Source organism: Sylvia atricapilla, chromosome 1, assembly GCF_009819655.1.
Source record: "Sylvia atricapilla isolate bSylAtr1 chromosome 1, bSylAtr1.pri, whole genome shotgun sequence".
In the NCBI taxonomy this organism is placed as follows: domain Eukaryota; kingdom Metazoa; phylum Chordata; class Aves; order Passeriformes; family Sylviidae; genus Sylvia; species Sylvia atricapilla.
In genome coordinates, this window is record NC_089140.1 from 115,265,521 (window position 1) to 115,285,928 (window position 20,408).

The 20,408-nt window shown below is 37.9% G+C and overlaps 1 protein-coding gene across 2 annotated transcripts in view; it reads right to left on the reverse strand.

Annotated features, from left to right (window-relative positions):
* Positions 1-868: 868 nt before the first annotated feature.
* TOX (thymocyte selection associated high mobility group box) overlaps positions 869-20,408 on the reverse strand; it is a 224,476-nt gene continuing 204,936 nt past the window's right edge. For both annotated transcript variants that reach the window (XM_066331559.1, XM_066331551.1), the window contains 3 exons: positions 13,942-14,328; positions 5,000-5,151; positions 869-3,117 (listed from right to left, as the gene is read on the reverse strand). In XM_066331559.1, the coding sequence (XP_066187656.1) occupies positions 3,081-3,117; positions 5,000-5,151; positions 13,942-14,328 (576 nt within the window). In that variant the 3' untranslated portion in view covers positions 869-3,080. The remainder of the gene's footprint in view (positions 3,118-4,999; positions 5,152-13,941; positions 14,329-20,408) is intronic.

The window sequence follows — 20,408 nt, forward strand, 5'->3', positions numbered from 1 at the left end:
TGGCAGGCCCATTTGAATTGGAATTTGGCTTCTTTGGTCAGAGGCAGCAGCTGGATGAGATTTCTGCTTGAACACGTGTGAGTCTGGGGATACAGAGACCAGGATATCTCCTGTCACCAGAACATGGCACACTGAGAGCAGCAATAAAATAAAAGAGCTTTTCCTTTTTAAAACCTCTGCTTTCCTTGTGCAAGCAGATGGGATTTATGACCTGCAGTGTGCATATGTTGCCAACTTTGCATTTTGTGCACCATGTTTTAAAAATAATTTTAATTTTTTTTTTCAATGAATGGCAGACTATTTCCTTTGGTTTCTATCACTCTGATGGATGTTTTTTATCATATTTTCTTGCTGTTACATGTGCAAGTTGTTTAGTTCCTCTGTGCTTTTCCATTATCATGGCTGGGACAGATGGTGACTTCCAAGCAGTGACTGGGTTGTCTGTGTTACCGAGGCGCCTAAAGGCACAGTGCTTCAGTGAAGGATGGGGCACATCTTCACCAACGCCAGTGGAGCTTCACCTGCTTACAGAAGGATCCCAACCATCTATTTGTAATTTGTCAATACACAGCTGAAAACAAACAGCAGACTGCCCATGGCTGGAGCCATTTCTTTTTCCTGAGGTCAGACATGAAGAAATGACATCTATGGACTGAAGCTGGATCTTTCTTTTGGAAAAAAAAATGGTTTCAGTACACCCGTGGCCAAGAACTGCTGTTCTTCCAGCACAGTTGTCTCATTTGAGCAGAGCCCAGACACAGAACCACACTCACAGCACTGGATGGGTAAAGTGCTGCACAGCAAACCCACCATAGGTTCCCATGCTGATAGAGTGAGAGACACCAACTAGCCAGAGGTTCATACAGAATAAGTATTTTATTCATGATGTATTTTTTTATTTACATTAAAGTTTTCTTGTATTTTGAACTCTGCTTGGATACCGAAATTAACAACTTTATGTGACTGTACACCTGCTCTAAAAGAAATGAAGATAACACAGTTCTTTTCCATAAAAGAAAAAGGAAAACTGCCTGTCAGAATCAAAGTTGATTTTTTCTCATTCCCAGTAATTATCTTTTTCTCTTTAGAATTAATATGAGTGGAAAATGTAGTTTACTATAATATAATAAATAGAAGACATTGGGTAATTAGTAGTGCTGGTATATTTCTAAAGTACTAAGCAGACAAACAATAAACTGTGAATTTAATCACGAGTTCTCATACAGTTTCAAGACAGGAAAATTAGAGCTCTCAGCTACAGTCATTTGAGTAATCACATCTGATCTGCATTATTTATTAGTTATTACATGCCAAGTGATTCCAATTGTACATTGCCTGAAATCATTCAGAAGCAAGCATGCCTTTGTTTCTGTTTTGTTTTATAAAGAAAAATCAATGGCATTGCTGAATGTGTATTCTATCCAAATTGCTTCCTTTATTTCACAGGGAAAATACAAATCAGTGGTACTGTCCATTAATGGGACAGGCATCTGGGACAAAGTCATCCGGAAATGTATTTTCAGAACTATCCCTTATCCCAAACATTGACAGAATACCTTCTTTTGGATATTTTTATCCCTTTCCCTGTGGCTGTTGAACTTACCTTTCATTTTATTTCTGATATACTCCCTAAAATTCTGTAGGACTTTTGCATATATAATAAAATGGCTGAAGCATATTTGGTAATATTTCTTTTGGTAATATGTTTATTCCACTTGACAAATTAACAAAACATCATGAAGTTTCAAGAAGCAGTGTTATGCGGTTTTATTCAGTTAGTTTTCTTGGTTCAAGTCATAGTTTTGGGCAACTTCCTGCTCCAATGCTTTAAAAAGGGAATTACTTAAAATACATTTTTTTCTTTTCCTTAACAACCAAAGAAATAGAGAAATAGTTCTTGGTTACCTTCATTTTCTGCCAGTAAAGCAGGTTTGTTGTTATATTTGTCACTGTAAAAACTAAATAAAGTATTCACATCAGTTGTGAACAATTTGTGCCAGCAAAAGTTAAAGCGTCAAAGAAACCTCTTTAAAATGCTAACAAATTTACTTACAAACACCTATATTTATTATTTCATAAATAGGCGCAACAGGTTCCATAAAAAAGATTAAATACAGACACAGTATGAAGAAACAATAATACATAGCCATATGTAGAGGTTATAATTTAGCTGTCTCCAATCTGTTTCTGCATCTAATAAAATATCAGGTAAGCATTTGGCAGTTTTATACATAAAAAGACTTAAATGACGTTTACTAACCAGTACACATAAAGTGATTTTCTTTAAAAAAAAAGCATTTTTAGGCAGTACAAAATAAATGTGTTTGCTCTTTATCAATATTAGTTTTTTCTCCTAAGTTTTTTGTATTTATTTCATGAGACGAAGCCAATATTTTTAATTAATATAATTTGGGACTACTTTACTTTTTTTTTTCCCAAATACTTTGAAAATATAGACTATCAGTCAGTTGTTTAAAAATGAAGTAAAAATATGAATGTTTGCCAATTTTACCCTTATTGTGAAATCAATAAACTGGAATGAGCCAGTTTCAATTACAATTAGCTACAAAAACATTCACATTTTATACTCTAGGAGAGTGTAACATAGATGCTATTTACAAACTTGCTATGACTGCTACATCAAGCCATTTAAAAAGTCTTTAGTAGTTTCATATAAACACCCATTATGAAAAACCAATGGAAAATCCAGGACTTTTATCCGAGACATCTACAGTTGCTAAGGCAGTTACTACCGCAGCACTTCACAGCAAAAACCAACATAAAATCTGAATGGTCCAAGTTTCCTTCAGGGAAGAAGAAAAGCAATGTCCGTTAAAGGATCTCAGGGAAGGGGTGGAAAAGAGATAGAAAGAGAAAAAATGGGGGGGAAAAAAAAAAGAAAAGGAAAGAAGCGAGACTATTTTTTTCCAGAGTGGGTGACCCACAAGCTCAAATAGTCCTAAGTGCTTAGCAACTTGTATTTTCTAATAAAATGCAGAACTGCCTTGACTGCATAAAGCAATCCATGATGAAAAGACTTCCCTGCATTCCTCAGTGGAAAGGAGAGGTGTTTCAGATTTTCAGGTAAGGTAGAGTGCTTTGTCTCTCTGCATGCCCCTGTTCAAAGAGAAAAAGAACAAATGTGATTTTTTTTTTTTGTTATATTTGAAAAATTTTTAGTTCCATTCTTAAAAAAAAAAAAAAAAAAAAAAATTCAGCCCCACAACCCCACTGCATGTCATTAATTCCAAGTATATCAGTATATCACTAAAGTACAGCTGCATTGCCATGGTAATAATAAGAAAAAAAAATCATAGTGACATATAGCAACCTAGAGACCATATCTGGCTTTAAAACTGCACAGGACTGAGACATGGGTTGAAGCACTGGTTTGGGATAACCTGCACTAGTGTGCTGTTAGCACTGACTATCAAAAACTGCTTGGAGCTCTGGATTTAGCACAGGTCTTGGAACGATGCTCCATAGGAAGCAGCCACTTTCCTTAGAGGCAGGAGAGCTTCATTGCATGAACATGGGTGTCAGCCACTTATTGAGCTTCTGGCATATTTTATTTGCTAGTAGAGATATAACCAAAATGTGTTGGGTTGGAAGGTTCAAGTAAGCACTTGCAAGAGGACAGCAGAAGCTTAGCAAAGATGGTTTAAGTTCACGCACATAGATTTACAAAGGTTTATCTACAGAGAGTGGGCTATACAGGCATTTTTGTCAGAGAAAGCTGCTGGGGATGGAAAGTTACACCCACTGTGCACTTGGAGAGCACTTCTGGGAACAATGACACATTGCTTTTTTCAGAAGAAACCAGAAATCAAATCCACAGGTGGCTATGGTTCGTTTGACAGAGTCTATTTAGTCTGTTCAGAGCTCAGTGTAAGTGGTTGTAAAACTCTGTGGGCTGGTTAGACTTCAACAAGGGCCTGCAGCACATGTCAAAACATGATGGTAGAGCACAGAAGTGAAACTGTTCTGTTGAACAAGTGGACAAGTCATGGGGCACCAGTGATAGGTATGGGAAAGAGTGATGCTGCTGTTCCCACTAGTTGAAGTCTGCCTCAGCGTCAGCAGGTTGTAGCAAAGGTGTTATTCTAAACTAGTAGCCAGAAAAAGATTTTTATTCAGTTCTAGTTTGAGTTCAAGAAACGCTTTAAAACAATAAGGCAAGTGAAATTCTTGGTTTAAGTAAATGTAATGGATCAAACTGGTCTTTAGTTCTGCTTTCTGTTCATTCGTCTGGGCTACATTTGGCACTTTGGGAGCAACTAAGAGCTTTTATCTGCCATTGCCATGGGGATTCAGGGTAAGTCATGGGTAGGGCTGGTGGGCACATTCACAAGGCACAACATTTATAATTTAAAACTGAGAAGATACCTTCTGTTCAGTCTTAAATGTTTCAGGCAGTTCCTGGCACAGTAACATGGCTCCACAAAAACCATGCTGACAGAAGCTGAAGGTTCAAAGGGGTTAATAACCTTATGTAGAGGACATAGGGCTCCTATAGGTATGGTGTTTTGCTTCTGATTACAAACATGTGTTCTTCATGCCATTCCCTTCTGTGTGTCTTGTATCCCATGTATCAGCCCTGCTTCTCACTGATGTGGTTTTTCATGAACCAAGCTAGTTAATTTACTGATACAGACTAGAAAATAGTTCATGCCATTTGCCTATCATTGAGACATAGTAATCTTAAAAATTCTTTCTTACTCCTTCTCCCTAAGATTTCAGTTCTTATCTTCTGTAGAATGCAAGTTCTCTGAGACCTAGAAAGTTTGTGTGCTGTGATAATGTGACAGTGTCTAATAAATGTATGTATTAAACACTTGTTCTCCCACAACAAACTAACTGCTGAATAAATATAGGGCCATCACAGATACACTCCAGAAACACTGTAGGGAAACAGGCAACAATGCTGCTCCAAATTTTCTATCATATGCTTGTGTCATGAATGTTGCTCAACACAAGGTGGCATTCACTGGCTGCTTACCCATTACTGCAGTAGTCATTATTCCAGTCCACAGTCTGTGCTGGAGGATTTCTGCACCCTGAACGAACATACTCCATTGCTTGGGTAACAACTTGTGCAGCTGTTGATGTTGGATTGATGATATTCTGATAATCAGGCTGAAGAGTAAATCCCTAGAGGAGAAACCAAGTACATTACAAAGTATGGGAAAAAAGTAACAGGTTGGGTGCATTAAAAAAAGCAAAAATGCAGAGTGTACTGTGAAATGGTAGAGAATACTTCTTCCCCATGTGTGATTTTGGTTATAAAACCGATAGGCAAAAATGTGTAGGTGCTTTCTAAGTTTTAAAATCTTTCTTCAGTTTGAGACACAAAACACTGCCAAAGTGTTGTTCACTTTTACACAGGATGGAACTAAAGGACACAGAGCAGAAACAATTCAAAACCAAGAGAACAACTCAATCAGCACTGGGACAAAAAGGTCTGTTTGCTCCTTAGAGCTTCCATTTAGATTAAACGTAAGCATACACACTAGTCACTAATTCCCAGAATATGCAACAGAATCTTTTTGAAGGATGTAGGCAGCAGGTGGCTGACTGTTTTATTAGACTACACCTATTCACATATTGTTCTCAAACCCCTTTTTCTTCATTCAGTCACAAAGGGACCATCTGCTGCTTCTTTTATTTGCACTTCTCTCTCAACTAAACGGAAATTCAACCAAAGCTTTTTAACAGTTGTTGGACTAATGTAGTGAAAGTAGCACAGAATAACTTGCTTTTGAAACCAAAGGGACGAGGAAAAAAAGTGGAAGTTACAAAGAGACATCTAACCTGCTCCCTGAATTTTCTGTCATATGAAAAGTCATAATAATTTTTAGCTCTTTTGATATATTCTGATGTTTAAATATTATGTTTCAAACCCAGGAGAACAATTGAAATTTCAAGGCTAGTATATCTGGTTCATCCTGTACATCGTGTTCCTATAAAGTAGGAAGAGCTACACTGGGTAAAATCATGGGAATGTTGTAAGAAAGCAATCGATATCTGCGGAAAAACCAGACCAAGTTTCTTCCTGGGGCAAGGGCATACAATTCCCACTCAAGTTAACTGAATGCATAGCTACTAAATCAGAAATGGAACTTGCACCAAGATGCCTAGTTGTGAAACTCACTCCTTCCAGCCAAAGCCCACATGCAAAATAGGTAGAATTAACTCTCACAGCTTTTAGTTAATTTAGTGTTAGGGCATTGTGTGTGATTTCTTTTCTTATGCAGCCTTCATTTGTGGCCTTTTTTTTTTTTCTGCAGGTTAAGAAGGCAGCCACGCTACCTTTTGTCAAGATAAATGAATATTCTCAGCTTTCACTTGGCCCCCTTCTTCCACAGAAATAACCTTCCTTCAAATGGAATATCACTTCCTTCTTCTCATCTCTCTTCCTTGGCTGAGATCCTGCAGGTATTTTGTCCCACTTCTCAGGTGCACTGCCACCTCACTCCATGGGTTTTAGTCTAGACCATAAATGACTGCAACTTTATTCCTTAATCTTTTCTATATGGAGAATACCCTGAGTAACCTTAAACACTCTTGGAAACCTCACTTTGTACCTGTTGACTCCAGGAAACAGACTACTAGCAGTAAGCAAGTTCACAGCTGAATTCTGCATCTAGTTGCCATGTTATTTATATACTACCCTGCTAATTAAATTAAATAAAGCCTTCCCATGGTGGGTTTTACACCCATGGGGACTGTAACCCCCATGTTCTGTACACTGCCTTTTCACCAGGCTCTAAACCTATGCAGCAAGCTGCAGAGACAACCCCCATCCCTGCAAAAGAGCCAAAGGAAACAGTAATTGAGCAGATTTCCTAGTGACTTTAATTGGAGTTTTGTGTAATTAGAAGGCAGAAATTCTGGGTTTGTATACTGTCATCATTTTTATAAGAAACATCAATCATAAGGCCTTTCTAATTTAGCCATAAGAGGAAACCAACCACAGAAACACATCTTACCCTCAGGCACTCAGATTTACCTTTGGTAGCAAATCCCCTGATCTATCATATATACAGGGAAAACACCATATAGGGACAGTAGCTGGTAGCAAAGCATGCAAGTGAGCAGGCACAGAGACTCAAGAACTCATAAAATTATAGAATGGTTTGGGTTGGAAGGGAACTTAAAGATCATCTGATTCCAGCCCCCCTACTGTGGACAGGGACACCTTCCACTGAACCAGGCTGCTCAGAGCCCCATCCAACCTGGCCTTGAACATTTCCAGGGAGAGGGAGCATCCTCAAACTCTCTGGACAACACTCATGCAGCAAGGAGACAGTTCCTCTAAATCTGAGGAAGAGACTACCAGTACAATACCCATTCCATTTCTTCTCATCCTAATGTAATTAGGATAAATAAATAACTCAGATGTCAGAGAACTGTCCTGTGTTTTAACTCAGGCATTGGGTGCGGATGCATTCTCATGCTTTTTCAGGTTTTCTGTGTGACCACAGCCAAATTGCTTTGGCTCTCTTCCAGCAAAGCATGTGTGTAAGTGTGTTTGGACTGAATTGGTACCTCTCATGTTAAGGTTGGGGCTGCAGATTTAATTCTTCTACCTGCAAAAGAAGGTGTAACAATGCTTTCATCTTGTACCTGGCAAGTCTGTTTAGTTTATGGCTGCCTGGGATTTGGGCCTGTTTCTTAGGGCACACTCAGGTGGTAAATGCTACAGTGGGGCAGGGGTATCTGAGCCAGGCTCCAGTCCCAGAAGGGTCTCAGTGGTCCCTCTGGAGGGTTGAGGGCTACCAGAATACCTGCACTGTGGGTGATGGAAAGCATGCTTGTGAAAGCAAAGTCATTTAAGCAACCTCAACTCAGTATGAAGGACTGATAAAGCATGGTACTGTTTAAGATGTAAACAATAATTACTTCAGCTTTTTCATCAACAGAAAAAGCTCTGAAAATACAGATCTGTACAACAGAGGGAAACAGCCTTCTACCAGACTTGTGGTAAATATTTGGGTATTATTTATGTAAGCCCTTAACAAACAATGATGAAATAAAAAGTGCTCAGAAAATGAGTGCTTCGAGGTCTAATTAAACAATGCTGAATGTTTTTGCATTGTAATGCTCAAGAGAAAATCACCAACTGTTTTGCAACATGCCTAGAATTTTAAATTTCATTTTCTTGTCCCAGATTGAAATAAAAATAGGGAACTTGATAAAGATTAATTCGATGTCAGGAGGGACATTTGCTCTTTAATTAGATTTCTGTAGCCCTAGCAGTTTCGTTGTGCCACTGTAGCAAGTCCTAAAAAGCCTGCAGCAGAACTAAAGAGTGATCCTCATCTCCACACTTTACTAGGAACTAATTTCATTTCCTGCCTGTCTGGAGAGGTATTTTCAACAGGCATCAATGTTTTTTGTCTTCACAACTGATTTATTCATCAATCTCAATGTGATATTTTAAACCTTTAAATTACATCCAAATCCTAAAGCATCTGTTTATTACACAAGGAAATTGAAAATCTGTCTGTGTGATATCATACAAAGATTTTTCCTTAAGGTTATAAAGGAAGTTGACAGATATTAATGATTTTTTTTCTCTCTTGACCTCATTCGAAGACAAAGCTTAACAAAAAAGAAGAAGAAATCTGGACAAATACAGCAGGTTCCTGAGTTTGCTGTATATAAAATAGATACCAGAAAAAAAAATAAGGCCATTATTTTTAGCAGGCTATGCAATCATCTAGCTGTATACATTTATATTCTAAAGGAAAAGAAATACGTAAAAGTAGACTGAAATGAGTTATTATTAAAAAAAAAAAAAAAAAAAAAAAGGTGTCTTACATTAATCTTCTGGTGCTTTGTTATGCATATATACTTGCAGCCATGGTTACTAGACAATAAGAATCTAGTTTTGCTTCCTCTACCTGTCAACTGAAATGGGACAGAGCGGGACATGGGACTCACCATCCCACACAATGCTTGGGTAGAGCATTTTGTGCAGAAAAGGTGATGCTTCCAGTAGGGCCACTTTAAAAGTTTCCCTAAGAACATCTGGGTGCATTAAGGAGGGAGTGAATCCTCAGTCTCATCACTCTTCATATCAAAGAGCAGAGTGAACAGTGGGGTATGCTCAGAAAGAGGTACAAGTGTCTGTGTGAGTAAAGAAAGGAAAGAATGACCTTGCAAGTGAAAACAGGCTGCAGCTTCATTTGTTGTTTCAGTCTGAACTTTGCAGAAATTGTGCTGATTTGAATGACAAGGGTTAATAATCAGATCATCTAAGACCAACTGAGTTAAAATGAAATATCATGTCAAACCTAAGAAAAAGATTGGAGAGAAACAACTCTCTATCAGTTAAACTATACGGTGATAAGATGCTCAGATGAGCATTTAATTAAAGAAAAATCCCACTCTTCAAATCTGCTGTGAGTGTTCATATGTGTCAAAGGTGGATAAAAGAAAAACTAAAGTAGAGTGGATTTTAACTTTGAAAAGTAAAACTTTAACACGGCTCATGTTAATGATATTTAACAAAAAATATAATGAATTTCAGAATTAGGAGGTAAAGAAACTAAGAATTAGGATCTAATTTAAATCTAAGTAGGAGAATAGAACTAATGGTAATTTTTTTTAGAGTTTAAAGGATTATTACTGTAAACAAGCACCTCAAAGGTCGGCAGTAGTGACCCTTTTTTAATTTATTCATTAACTGTTGGAACAGAAGAGAAAAAAGACAAAATAATCTACTTCCAAGAAGTTGCAATTTAGATAAGTCAGACTAGAGAAGATTGTTTAAAAGAATTTAAAAAATAATTACTATTGCTAGGCATGTGACCAAAATGCTAATACCAAAATTTTACATTGCTTTTCAGAACAATTTGGATGCTTCGCATCAGCTGCACACTCCACAGAGTTAATTGATTTTAAAAATAACAGAAATTGTGCAGTCACTGAGGATTTTTGGCTACCAACACTTCTGATTTTCTTGATGTTCTGTAGTTTTTGTGGATCCTCAAAGGAGACTGCCCTTCTCCAGCTGGCAGTCACTCTTAATTTGGCAGCTGCACACATGCAGGGAAGGAGTGCTGGATATGGAGAGGGACATGCTGTTCCCTGTAGAGCTGAGGAAGATCAGCTCATTGTCCTGGAAGCAGTGGGAACAGAACTCTCTCCCCAGGTCAGCACTTCTTATCAGTTCTTCCTCAAAGTTTGCATAGAAGAGTTTGTGAATTTCACGCACAATGGCTTTTGGAGAACTGTGTTCCTGCCTGCCAGGACTGAAATCTGGATCTCAGTGTGGTTTTTCTTGGAGTCGGCAGTCCTTCAGGCATACTACAAGATGGCCCTTGATATGAAACTATCCTCTTTTTCCTGGAGAAAATGACTGACCAAAAGTCACAGAGCCGGAGTTCAAGTAGGGGATCTGTTGAGAGCAGGGATTTGCAGAGCCTGCTACTGTTGAGTGTCACACTATTTCAAAGAGATATGTTTGGAAAAAAAGAAAGAAAAAAAAAAAATAGAGAACCCACAATTGATGATTTCTACTTCTAATATGCCTCCAGCACTGTCTGCAATGAAGGTGCCCAGCCAGGTGAACATGCCAGCACCTGCAGTAGAATACTGCTAGGAAGCTGTTGGCAGACTTAGTCTTCTCTTGCCTATTAAGCTTAATGCTGCAGTGTGACATGACAAAATTTGCCTCTTTTTTTCTTATAGCGTATTAGTCTGTTTAGTATAAGTAATGCTGAGGCTTCCAAATAGGAAAATTACTCCTGTTGCATGTCACTCCCTAGTTATGTTAACTAGTTTCTGTTTTTGCTGCTTTTATGGAGTCTTTGGAAAGGCCTGTGGTGGCCATACCTAAGCATGGAGGAAATAAAGTAACTTGAGGGAAGAGGAAGTGGAAAAAAAAAATTGGCTTTAAGGCAACTATTGCTCTGCTTTATCAGAATTCATAGTCTCCCATTCTTCTTGGCTGTGTTTTTATGCAGGAGAGTGTTCAACACGGTGTTGTTTGGGACTGAACATCACATCCCTCCTCACCATAGGCCAGACAGAGAGTGTGGTGCCTCCTCTTTCCCCTAACTGCTGTTGACTCTGAGCTGCTGGGAGAGCTCCATTTTTCTCCCCCTGCATCTTCTCCTCTTTCACAAGCTCTGTGATCAGCAGAGTGTTTGCTCTATTTTGAGCAGAAGAGAGAGTAGAGTCCTTTGACAATCCAGTCAGAAAGAGGCCTTTACTTTCAGGTTGTAGTCTCTTGACTTTTGCTATTTGCCTCCTGGTGACCAACCTGTCTTCTATGTTCTAACACAGTGTGAAATCCTGGTGTTGTGTTTTCCATCCTTTCTTGACTAAAAAGGGTCATATGTATGAAACTGAGCAGGATACCACAGTTCTGTTCTGTCATGGCAAATTATGGTGTTGTTAGTACACCTATAATGTAATATACATTTTGCTATATTTAAATTCAATTCACAAAGTCTATAAGCTGTTGTATGCTAAAAAAACCCCAAACAAATATTCCAAAATGAAATGGCATAGATTTTCCAGAGCTCAAAAGCTGCATTACTGTAAAGCAAAAGCAGGAGCGTAAGAAATATAAATTGGCTTGTAGATATTACACAGTGCTTAAAGAGACATGTAGATTGGTACAACAGCATTTCAACATGTAACAAGAACCTTAAGTAAAACTTTAATATCTCACCAAGGTATTTTCATTAAAAGCCTCAGCCTTTCTGACTAAGGAATATGAGTTGGTAAAAAGCATTCAACCTAAAATTCTGTGAGTTTAACAGGAACACAGATGTACAGCATTATTTACTTAACTATAATTGTCCTTAGTTAAAAAAAAAAAAAGACTCATCATGATAAAGGTCTACATTCTGACTTCTGGAGATCTGTTTTCTACAACCAAGTGTCCTGTATTTTTTCTTAAGCTAGAAACAAGTCAACTGTGTGCCACATATCTCACAGAAGATTGAAAATACTTTCAAACTGTGGATGCACACACCTTATGCTACAAGCTTGCAACTTGGCAAAATAAAACATTAGCAGATTCACAGTACATTACCTTTTCTTTGGTAGAGAGTTTAGAGTAATGCCTAAGTGTTTATTCATACAAAAATGATGTTTTATATATAAATGTGTAAGTATCTAACATCTGCATTACACCTTTTGCTACCCCCAACTGTAGTATTAATTCACTAAATAGAGACAGATTTTCAAATCGATTCAGTAAATTATGACTAATGATTCCAGAAAAGACATAAAGAGTTTTGCATAGGACAGACAAGTAATATCCGACACTGAAGCTGGCAAACAATCTGAACTTGGAAGACTGAATCACTGTGCAATAAAAACTTGTTGAAACATAGCTATAGGATCTCAACAGGTTGCTATCACAGATGTAATTTTTCATGTTTGGTAAATGAAGAGTATTGGCTTGTCTCTTACTGCGCTGAGCCTTCAGGTTCAACAAGGATCCCTCCAGGCTTAGGATCTCCAGACAGACTCTCCCAGCTCACCCACCTAGGACTTCCTCCAGTTAAATCCAGCTGCCCAGGCTTGTGGTCAGCTCTTGAGTTTCTCTGAGACTTGAGCATGGCTCTCCTGGAACACTCACACTAACTGCAGGAAAACCTCCATGACGTCTTATACGTGTGGCCATAAGTCTGTTGAGTCTGTCTTCTCTGATAGTGAAAAATTAACTGGACTAGGAAAAAGTTGTGAACACTTCACAAGTTTTCCTTCCTGATTACTCCAAATCACTCCTGAGACTAAGATCGAAGTCTGAATAAATCCAAATCATCCTAAGTATACCTTGATTTATCTTCTAAACAACTAAGTTCATGAGTCCAGATTGCTTTTAAGACTTTTGGAGTCTTTTTTCTGCTTTGGAAAATTTCTTTCCCTGTAAAATAGTTCTCCCAGCAAGAAGCTATGGTTTATGCTCAAGTATTCCCAACTCTAAAGACCAATCTCGAAATGAAGTATTTCTGGCTTGGAAAGCAAATGCAAATGCCTTGTTAACAAAGGTGAATTTTTAGAGAAATTTAAAGCATGGAGCAAGTTCATGACTATGTATTATCAGCCTGTACTGAATGACAAGTTTTGTGTTTACAAATTTTGTGGATTCTTGCAATTCCATTCCAAAAATTTTCATTTTAATGCCACTTTGCAAAGCGAGATATTATTATTGATAGTCGGATCTCATTCAATACAGAAGGAAATTTTCACTCATGAAATCAACAGTTTATCTGCTCTCTTTATCTTCCTCTGTAAGCCTGTGAGGCACAATACCATGAATGGTCTGCGTTAACTCAGAACTCACAGGAAATATATTGAGAATCAACTCAATATCTAAAACATTCAGAGTAGGGAAAAGAAAAAAAACCAACCAAACAAAAAAACCCCATATTGGGATGGTGGACACAGCCCATTTATTTCCAGTAAAAAGAAGGTATATCTATTTAGCAAAATGAAGTTATGAATACGACATAATGTAACACACTTGTGTTCCCTTAATCTAGCATGTTCAACACAACCTGGGTTGCTTCATGTTTCCTCTGACAGTTCCACATCACAATCAGCACAAGCATAACTGCAAGCTACAATCATATCTTTTTCTAGACATGCCTGCCTTTTGTTTGCCAAGTGTAACTCCTGAAAGCTTTGCATTTCACTGTTTCAGGGTAGTCACAGATTTGCAGATGGATCTGTGGACAATGATGGACATTGTTGCTAGCACAAACACTTCTACTGCAGTTTTCCATCATCTAGTTAAACTCGTTCATCTGTTCTTGCCCTTGAAATACTAAGGCTGTACTATCATGGTTTTGGAACCTGCAAAATTAAAGCTAATCTAAATCTCTCACTATGCCAGCTTCTGGACGACTCCCTTCCCCACGCCCTCCCCAAAAAGAAAACAATTCCCCAGAGAACTGAAAAGCTCCAACTTACTTGCTGCATTGTAGGTGAGTGTAAAGCAGACTGGACCTGCATTGGTAGCTGGTTTCCAATGGGCTGCTGCATTGGGATCGGCTGGTGCTGCTGGATGTTGAGATGCTGGTGCAGAGGGGGGCTAATCTGGAGGGGTGGTGGTGGGGACACAGCCATGTTTGCTATGGAAACAGTCACTGGCATTTGGTTGTTGGGCTTGGGAGCTATGTTCCTGGGGATATTGGCATGCATGGCAGTGATGTGAGGATTCATTCCTGGTTGTTGGTGGTAGTGGGAGCTGAGGTACAGGGCGGAGTGAGCCTGGGCAGGCCCATGAAACACTGACTGCTTCGAATTCATCATCTGAGGTTGTGGAGAGGCTTTAACATCGACAGGTTCACTGTAGCTCTGTTGGGGAAAAGAAAAGTCAGAAAATACTTAGAAACTATCAAATACAGCTGTTCTATCCTCCGAAGTCTGTTTAAGAGCCACACCATAGGCAAACATTTATCTGCACCATCAAATTTCCCTTGAAATGGAGTTTGGTTATTACTCTAGAAAAATAATTAATCCCTTTCCCCCTACACTTTTGCCTTCAACAGTGTAAAAAAAAAAAAGTTAATTTAGGTCCTTTGTTTCCTGGTCTAGCCTGCCGTTTTCTTTCTCCAAATTTGGAACTGCCATCACTAATCTAGTATCTTACACACAACCAAGACAACCAAGCCTGACACATTTTTTCACATAAGCAGCCACTATTATTGTCCTCAGATTTCATGGCCTAGTTTAAAGGAGAATTAGGAGGGTGGGTTACAGCAAAACTCTGTAGTGATTTTTGACATATCTTGCTTTCCCATCTGCAAACCATGGGTAAGATTTTCAGGGTCCTTTACCATATATATTGATATTGCTAACAGCTATTCATCAGTTTGTTAACGTAATGAAGAGGCTAAACCCCATCCTCAGCTGCTCTGCTGCATGGAACAAACACACTTGTTGCTGTGCCAATGCCTTTATTTCAGAATATTTTGTGTTGGAACACTATCCATGCCATCAAACATACTACATAGGTCATGCATTAAGAGAAATAGGAATATTTTGAATAATTTCCCTTTTAGCTAAACATGCTTTATTAATCCGATTCATAAGGCTCTGAAATTTCTGTTTAAAACTTATGGCTATCTAAATGTTAGCCTGCACCACATATAGGGAAGTTATCTTAAGTCTAAAGCCAGAAGAATACTGCATAGAATATGAGAAACTGCATGGTTTTCAGAAATATTATGGTCTGGCCTGATTTCTTAAATTTACTAATAATAAAACCTCTCCGTTAATGAATACAAATTTTAATAATAATTTTTGTTCTAATATTTATAACTTGCTACATTTGATTAAACTCAATTTCCTCAGTTGTTTTTCATACATTTATTTTCTTAAATATCCAGAATGCTAACTGTGCGCTCAAATAAATGATGAAAAAAATTAAGAATTAACTCACATATGCTTATAGGTGGGAGTCATAATTTGAAGTTAAGTCACACTGAAATTAATAGTCAGTGAAAGGTGAAACATGCTGGAAAAAAAAATGGCAGAAATGTCCCTTTGGAGAAAGTCACTTTGTCAAAACAAGGCTGAAAGAGGCATACACGCCCTTATTCTGTGATCTCTGTGTCATGTTTGCTCAGTTTACAAGTCAGACTAACTTTCATGTTACTCTCAGCACTCCAGGGTCAGTGAAGTCTATTTGAATTCTTTCTGAAGGATGCACCATCACCAACAATCTGTTGACATGAGCGTTACTGAAATTGCTTCATTATATGTGATGATAAAGATGAGAATGATAACTTCCTTTTCCCTATGTATAACTGCAGTTCCATTAGCAAAACCCCCCTTGTTTTCTCCAGTAAATGAAGGGAAATGAAATGAATATGAAAAAAAAATAATGCAAATCTCTGTCTCTGTGGATCTGCCTAGCTCTGCTCACATGTGGGTGTACATGCGTGCAATATGTATTATGTGCATGTTTGCAGGATTCAGATGCAGAAATGAAGGCCTGAAAGGAGCTGAAAAATCTGCCATTATTTGGATACTATTTTTTAAACACTGAGTTAATGTTCACTAAATCCTGGGAAGAAATTTTCCCCGTCTCTTCCCAGTTGTATTTTTAGAACAGTCCTGTGAGTGTAGAAGCAATGACTGGCATGTTTGCTGAAATTTCAGCAATTCAGAAGGTTTGCTAATTAGCAGTGTGGTCAGGAAGCTCCTCTTGGGTGTCCCATGCCTATTACACATTACAGGAGGTGCAGGCTGTATTCTTTCTGGAGAGACTTGGACATTTTACTGAGAGCATGGTCCCCTCATGGAAACAGCTTGTCTTTCCATGATGTAGCTGCCAGGCTCTGTGTGGTCCAAGCAGGGATAATTGCTCCTGAAGTGTCTGAGGGCAGATTGGCTAAACTAATCCTCCTCGTGAGATGAGTGCTGCAAAAAGCATTTACTGACATACTGATACACATTTCTATTTCATTTGTAACTACAAAGATGCTGCCATACACCCCTTTAACAAAGACACAGGGAACCAATCTAATTATTGGACAGTTCTGAGTTCACACATAAGTGGTGGATGCATGGCCCACACTGATAAAATTACAGACATATAGATAGCATAATTTGATACTTTAAATGCTGAATTATGTTAAGAGGAATTGCACAGTCTCTGGTCAGAGATGAATAACACTTATCACACCTCTGAGAAGAGCCCTGCAAAGTGATCAAAAGGGAGTTTCAGTTGTGTCAAGCTATGAATCAGCTTTCTATATGTTTCTGCACCTCTTGATCCAGTAAAAAGCACAACACTTAAGTTTAACAACAACTATTTTGCTGTAACATAAGATGCTTTAAGTCATATGTGATCTGAAATCAGATTGTCCAATATCAGTGTACACCACATCAATATTATCAGTTACTGGAATCTTGATAAATGAACCCATTAAATTCCAGCATACTGCACTTACAGCTTTTTTCTGCAGCAAGGTCAGAAACACAGATTTTGTAAGTATTTTGGGAGCTAATAAAATAGGTGATGTCAAGTATTTTGGCTTTGTGTTGTCACTTTGCTGTGAAATAAACCAAGAAGCATGTATGACACATAGGTCACACTATGATTTTGGGCCCAATTGCTGCTTTCACAGAGTAGGATGGGCATTGCACTGGTCCAGGGCAGCATCAGACACTCTTAGGCAAGGACTTCTATTATGGGTAAAAGTTGGAATTAAGAAAGAATGGATTTGACTGTCCAATATGGGATTGAAATGCACAGTTATGTTCCCAACTTTGCAGGCTGGATTTCAGCCAATTTTCTTTTGACTTACCCAAGGAGAAGAGCACACAAATAATTTAAAAAGCTCTCCCAAACCTCTAATTAATCCACCCCAAACTAACACAGACAATTTACATCACAAATTTTTAGGACCAAGTTCTAGGATAAAATTCAGATACATGCAATGGAGACCAAAATTAAAAATCCACACCAAACACTGGGGCTTAGTAACTCCTAAGTGCTAAAAGTGCTTCTACTAGGCATGTAGTGAGAACATCTTCCATCACTACTAGCTGAAGAATGGTAGTGCAGACCTACCACTAGAGGGTGACAGAATATTACATTTAGTTAATGGTAGGTGGTGGCATTTTACACACACATTAGTGAACATACACTAGAGTGACAAATTAGTTTTTCATAATAGTCCTTTATGGTCTTTGAGTGGATTATACTCGTTCTGGAGAACAAGTTGAAGCCTTACTGTAAATATTCACATCTTTCATAGTCTAGGAGAAGGATTTCCTATGGACCTGTCTCTCCTTCTAACATCATCACCTAATACTCTTGTCTAAATTAGATTTAAGAAAATAAAAATCAGAAGGTGACAAGGTAGGTAGGCCAAGGCAATGGAATGGTACAGAGAAAGTATGACTGCCCTTTAGACACAACACAAGTCCACTTCCCACTCCCTCCACACAAAGAATCTGTTGTTTTACTGAAACACAAAGAAAAAAAGGGAAGAACATTTTGAAATCCCAAAAGAAAGATAATAAAGTAGAAGAGACATAGGAAAAAGGAAGGAACAAAAAAAATACTACTGTTATTCTGATGGTAACCAGTATAATTATATTGACTAAAATTACTGGTGGTGCATGACCCTTGGTCCACAAAATTATTTTATTTGCATAATATTTTCAAGGAATTATGTGATGATACAGATGACTGCTGTTCTTAAGAGAAAGCATTAAGGGTTGATAATTTTGCAAAAAGTTTGGAAAGTACTGAATCAAGCTCTTCCCCATGATTTTCACCAAATCCATGATTTTCCTTCCAATTATTGTGCAAAGAGAACTTTCCATGCACCTCTATTCCCCTACTGTGTTCCAAAAGTCCTTAGGCTTTGGCTATAAAGCCAAATTAAAGAATTAAATTAGGAATAAGGAGTTAAGCATTGCTCACTTAGCTGTGCTATTCTTTTTGAAGGGAACTGCCCTGGGACTAGTGGTCATTCTTACCACTCTGCAGTCAGCCACAGGGAGTGTGCCTGTTCCCTAGAGAAAAGCGACATTGGGATTTCCCTCATCCTATCCAACTCATTCCTGTGGTTGAGAATTTTTTTTTAAAGACATTCTGATCAATCTAGCTGTATTATAGAAAAAACAGCCTAAATGACGACATTTTGGCATCTCCACAGCACTCTTTTGGATATAATTTGAAAACTTTGAAACATTTTGAAAACTCACACTTTAAACTCTCACCTATGTGTCTGTGTAACCAAACAGCTCTTGAAACCTACACATAGGTATTGATTCTCTTTCCAAATTGTGTCTGCCTTCTGGCTACTGTTGGAGATTCTAATCCCATTTCTGTTGGAACATAAACATCCATGTGGTTGAAAGTAAAGCAAGGACATGTTTTAACAAGCTAGTACCCTAAGGGCCTGATCCTTAGACTACTGAATTTAAAGGAAAATCTATTATTAATTCAAACAGAATTTGGCTCACAGTCCAACACTGTTACTGTTACTTAAGTATTAATGTCTGGATGTCCATTTCATTTTGCATGAAAACCAGCTAGGATCCGACTAACAGAGGCTGAGAATCATTTCAAATTGATGATCACTACTTTTGACCTCTGATCCATAAGAAGTAGACCTAGACTCTACAAGTGCCTATACTTATTTCCTTTGCTAACATGTTAATGCAGTTGTTAGAAATGTTGGCAGCAAGTAGGACTACATAGATGTATTCACACATGATGTATATGGACATCTTCAACTTACATAATTTATACATACTTCATATTCAGAATTCGAATCTACTATGGAATAATACATGGGAATTAAATAGATTTTACAATAATTTCATTCTAGTAAGCTGTGCTCAACTAATAACGCTTCTTGCAATGTAAAACTGAAAAGTTGATGTTGTCTCAAAGAAACCAGAGATGTTCTATTTAGAGAGAAAAAAGGGTTTTTTACTTGTTCTATTGATTTCAAAAAATTAATGATTAAAGCCTTTCAGTTGGAACAATATAATTTTATTTGTTTACAGATGAGATATTATCAAAATGCTTCTTTATTAATAACATCAATTAAGACCTTCTTTGTAAATATTCAAAAAAAAACATTCAGAACATTCAGTAGATGTTCTTGATATTACTAGATGCTTATGTGTCCTTCAAATATATGCTGAGAGACCTCCTCAAGGGCAAAGCAAGCCTTGTGGCCAATATGCAAACAACAAACAGTGAAAGTAGCTTTACTTGTGGGCAAACACAATATATTCAAAAGTCAGATTTTTTTTTTTTAAGCCATAATGGTGTAACATAGTTCTATCTTAAATGAGAAACAGGTGTTTCTCTTAGAAAGAGAAATGGAGGTCTGGCATTCTCTCTCTACAGACCAGAACATGTACTATGTGAGTATTTCAGAGCCTGGAAAAGAGCTAAATCTATTTCAGGCTTTACATGAATATGTGTACATAGTTGCCACACTGTCCATGAGGGTGCCAAGTTCACACCTAGTGATTGGTATCTGTCCTTGAGCCATGCTGAAGAATTAAACAATTTTTGGACTCTGTGACCAGAATGAAGGTTACATTCAGGAAACAGCAGTGATTTTGTCAGCTGGTACCAGGATGGTCCAGGCTGTGCAGGCTGTGATCAAACTTAGGCAGGGCTGACTCAGCTTAAAAATGAGTTATCCTCAGTCCTGTGACATTAAAGAGGCAGATAGAAGGAAACTGGCTCATATTTATGCAGTTCCTACAAAGCTTACCTAAGCTTAAGTTTGCATCTGCTGTCTTTGCTGTGTCTTTGGTGTAAGGAGCATCTTGAATTGTTTATTCCTTCTCTCAGCTTTTCTGTGTTCACGTAATCCTGTCTGTTTGTAATGTTTTTGACATTTTAGGTCACTTCCAACCCCAAGCCTGTCCTTGAGAAGAATCCCTTT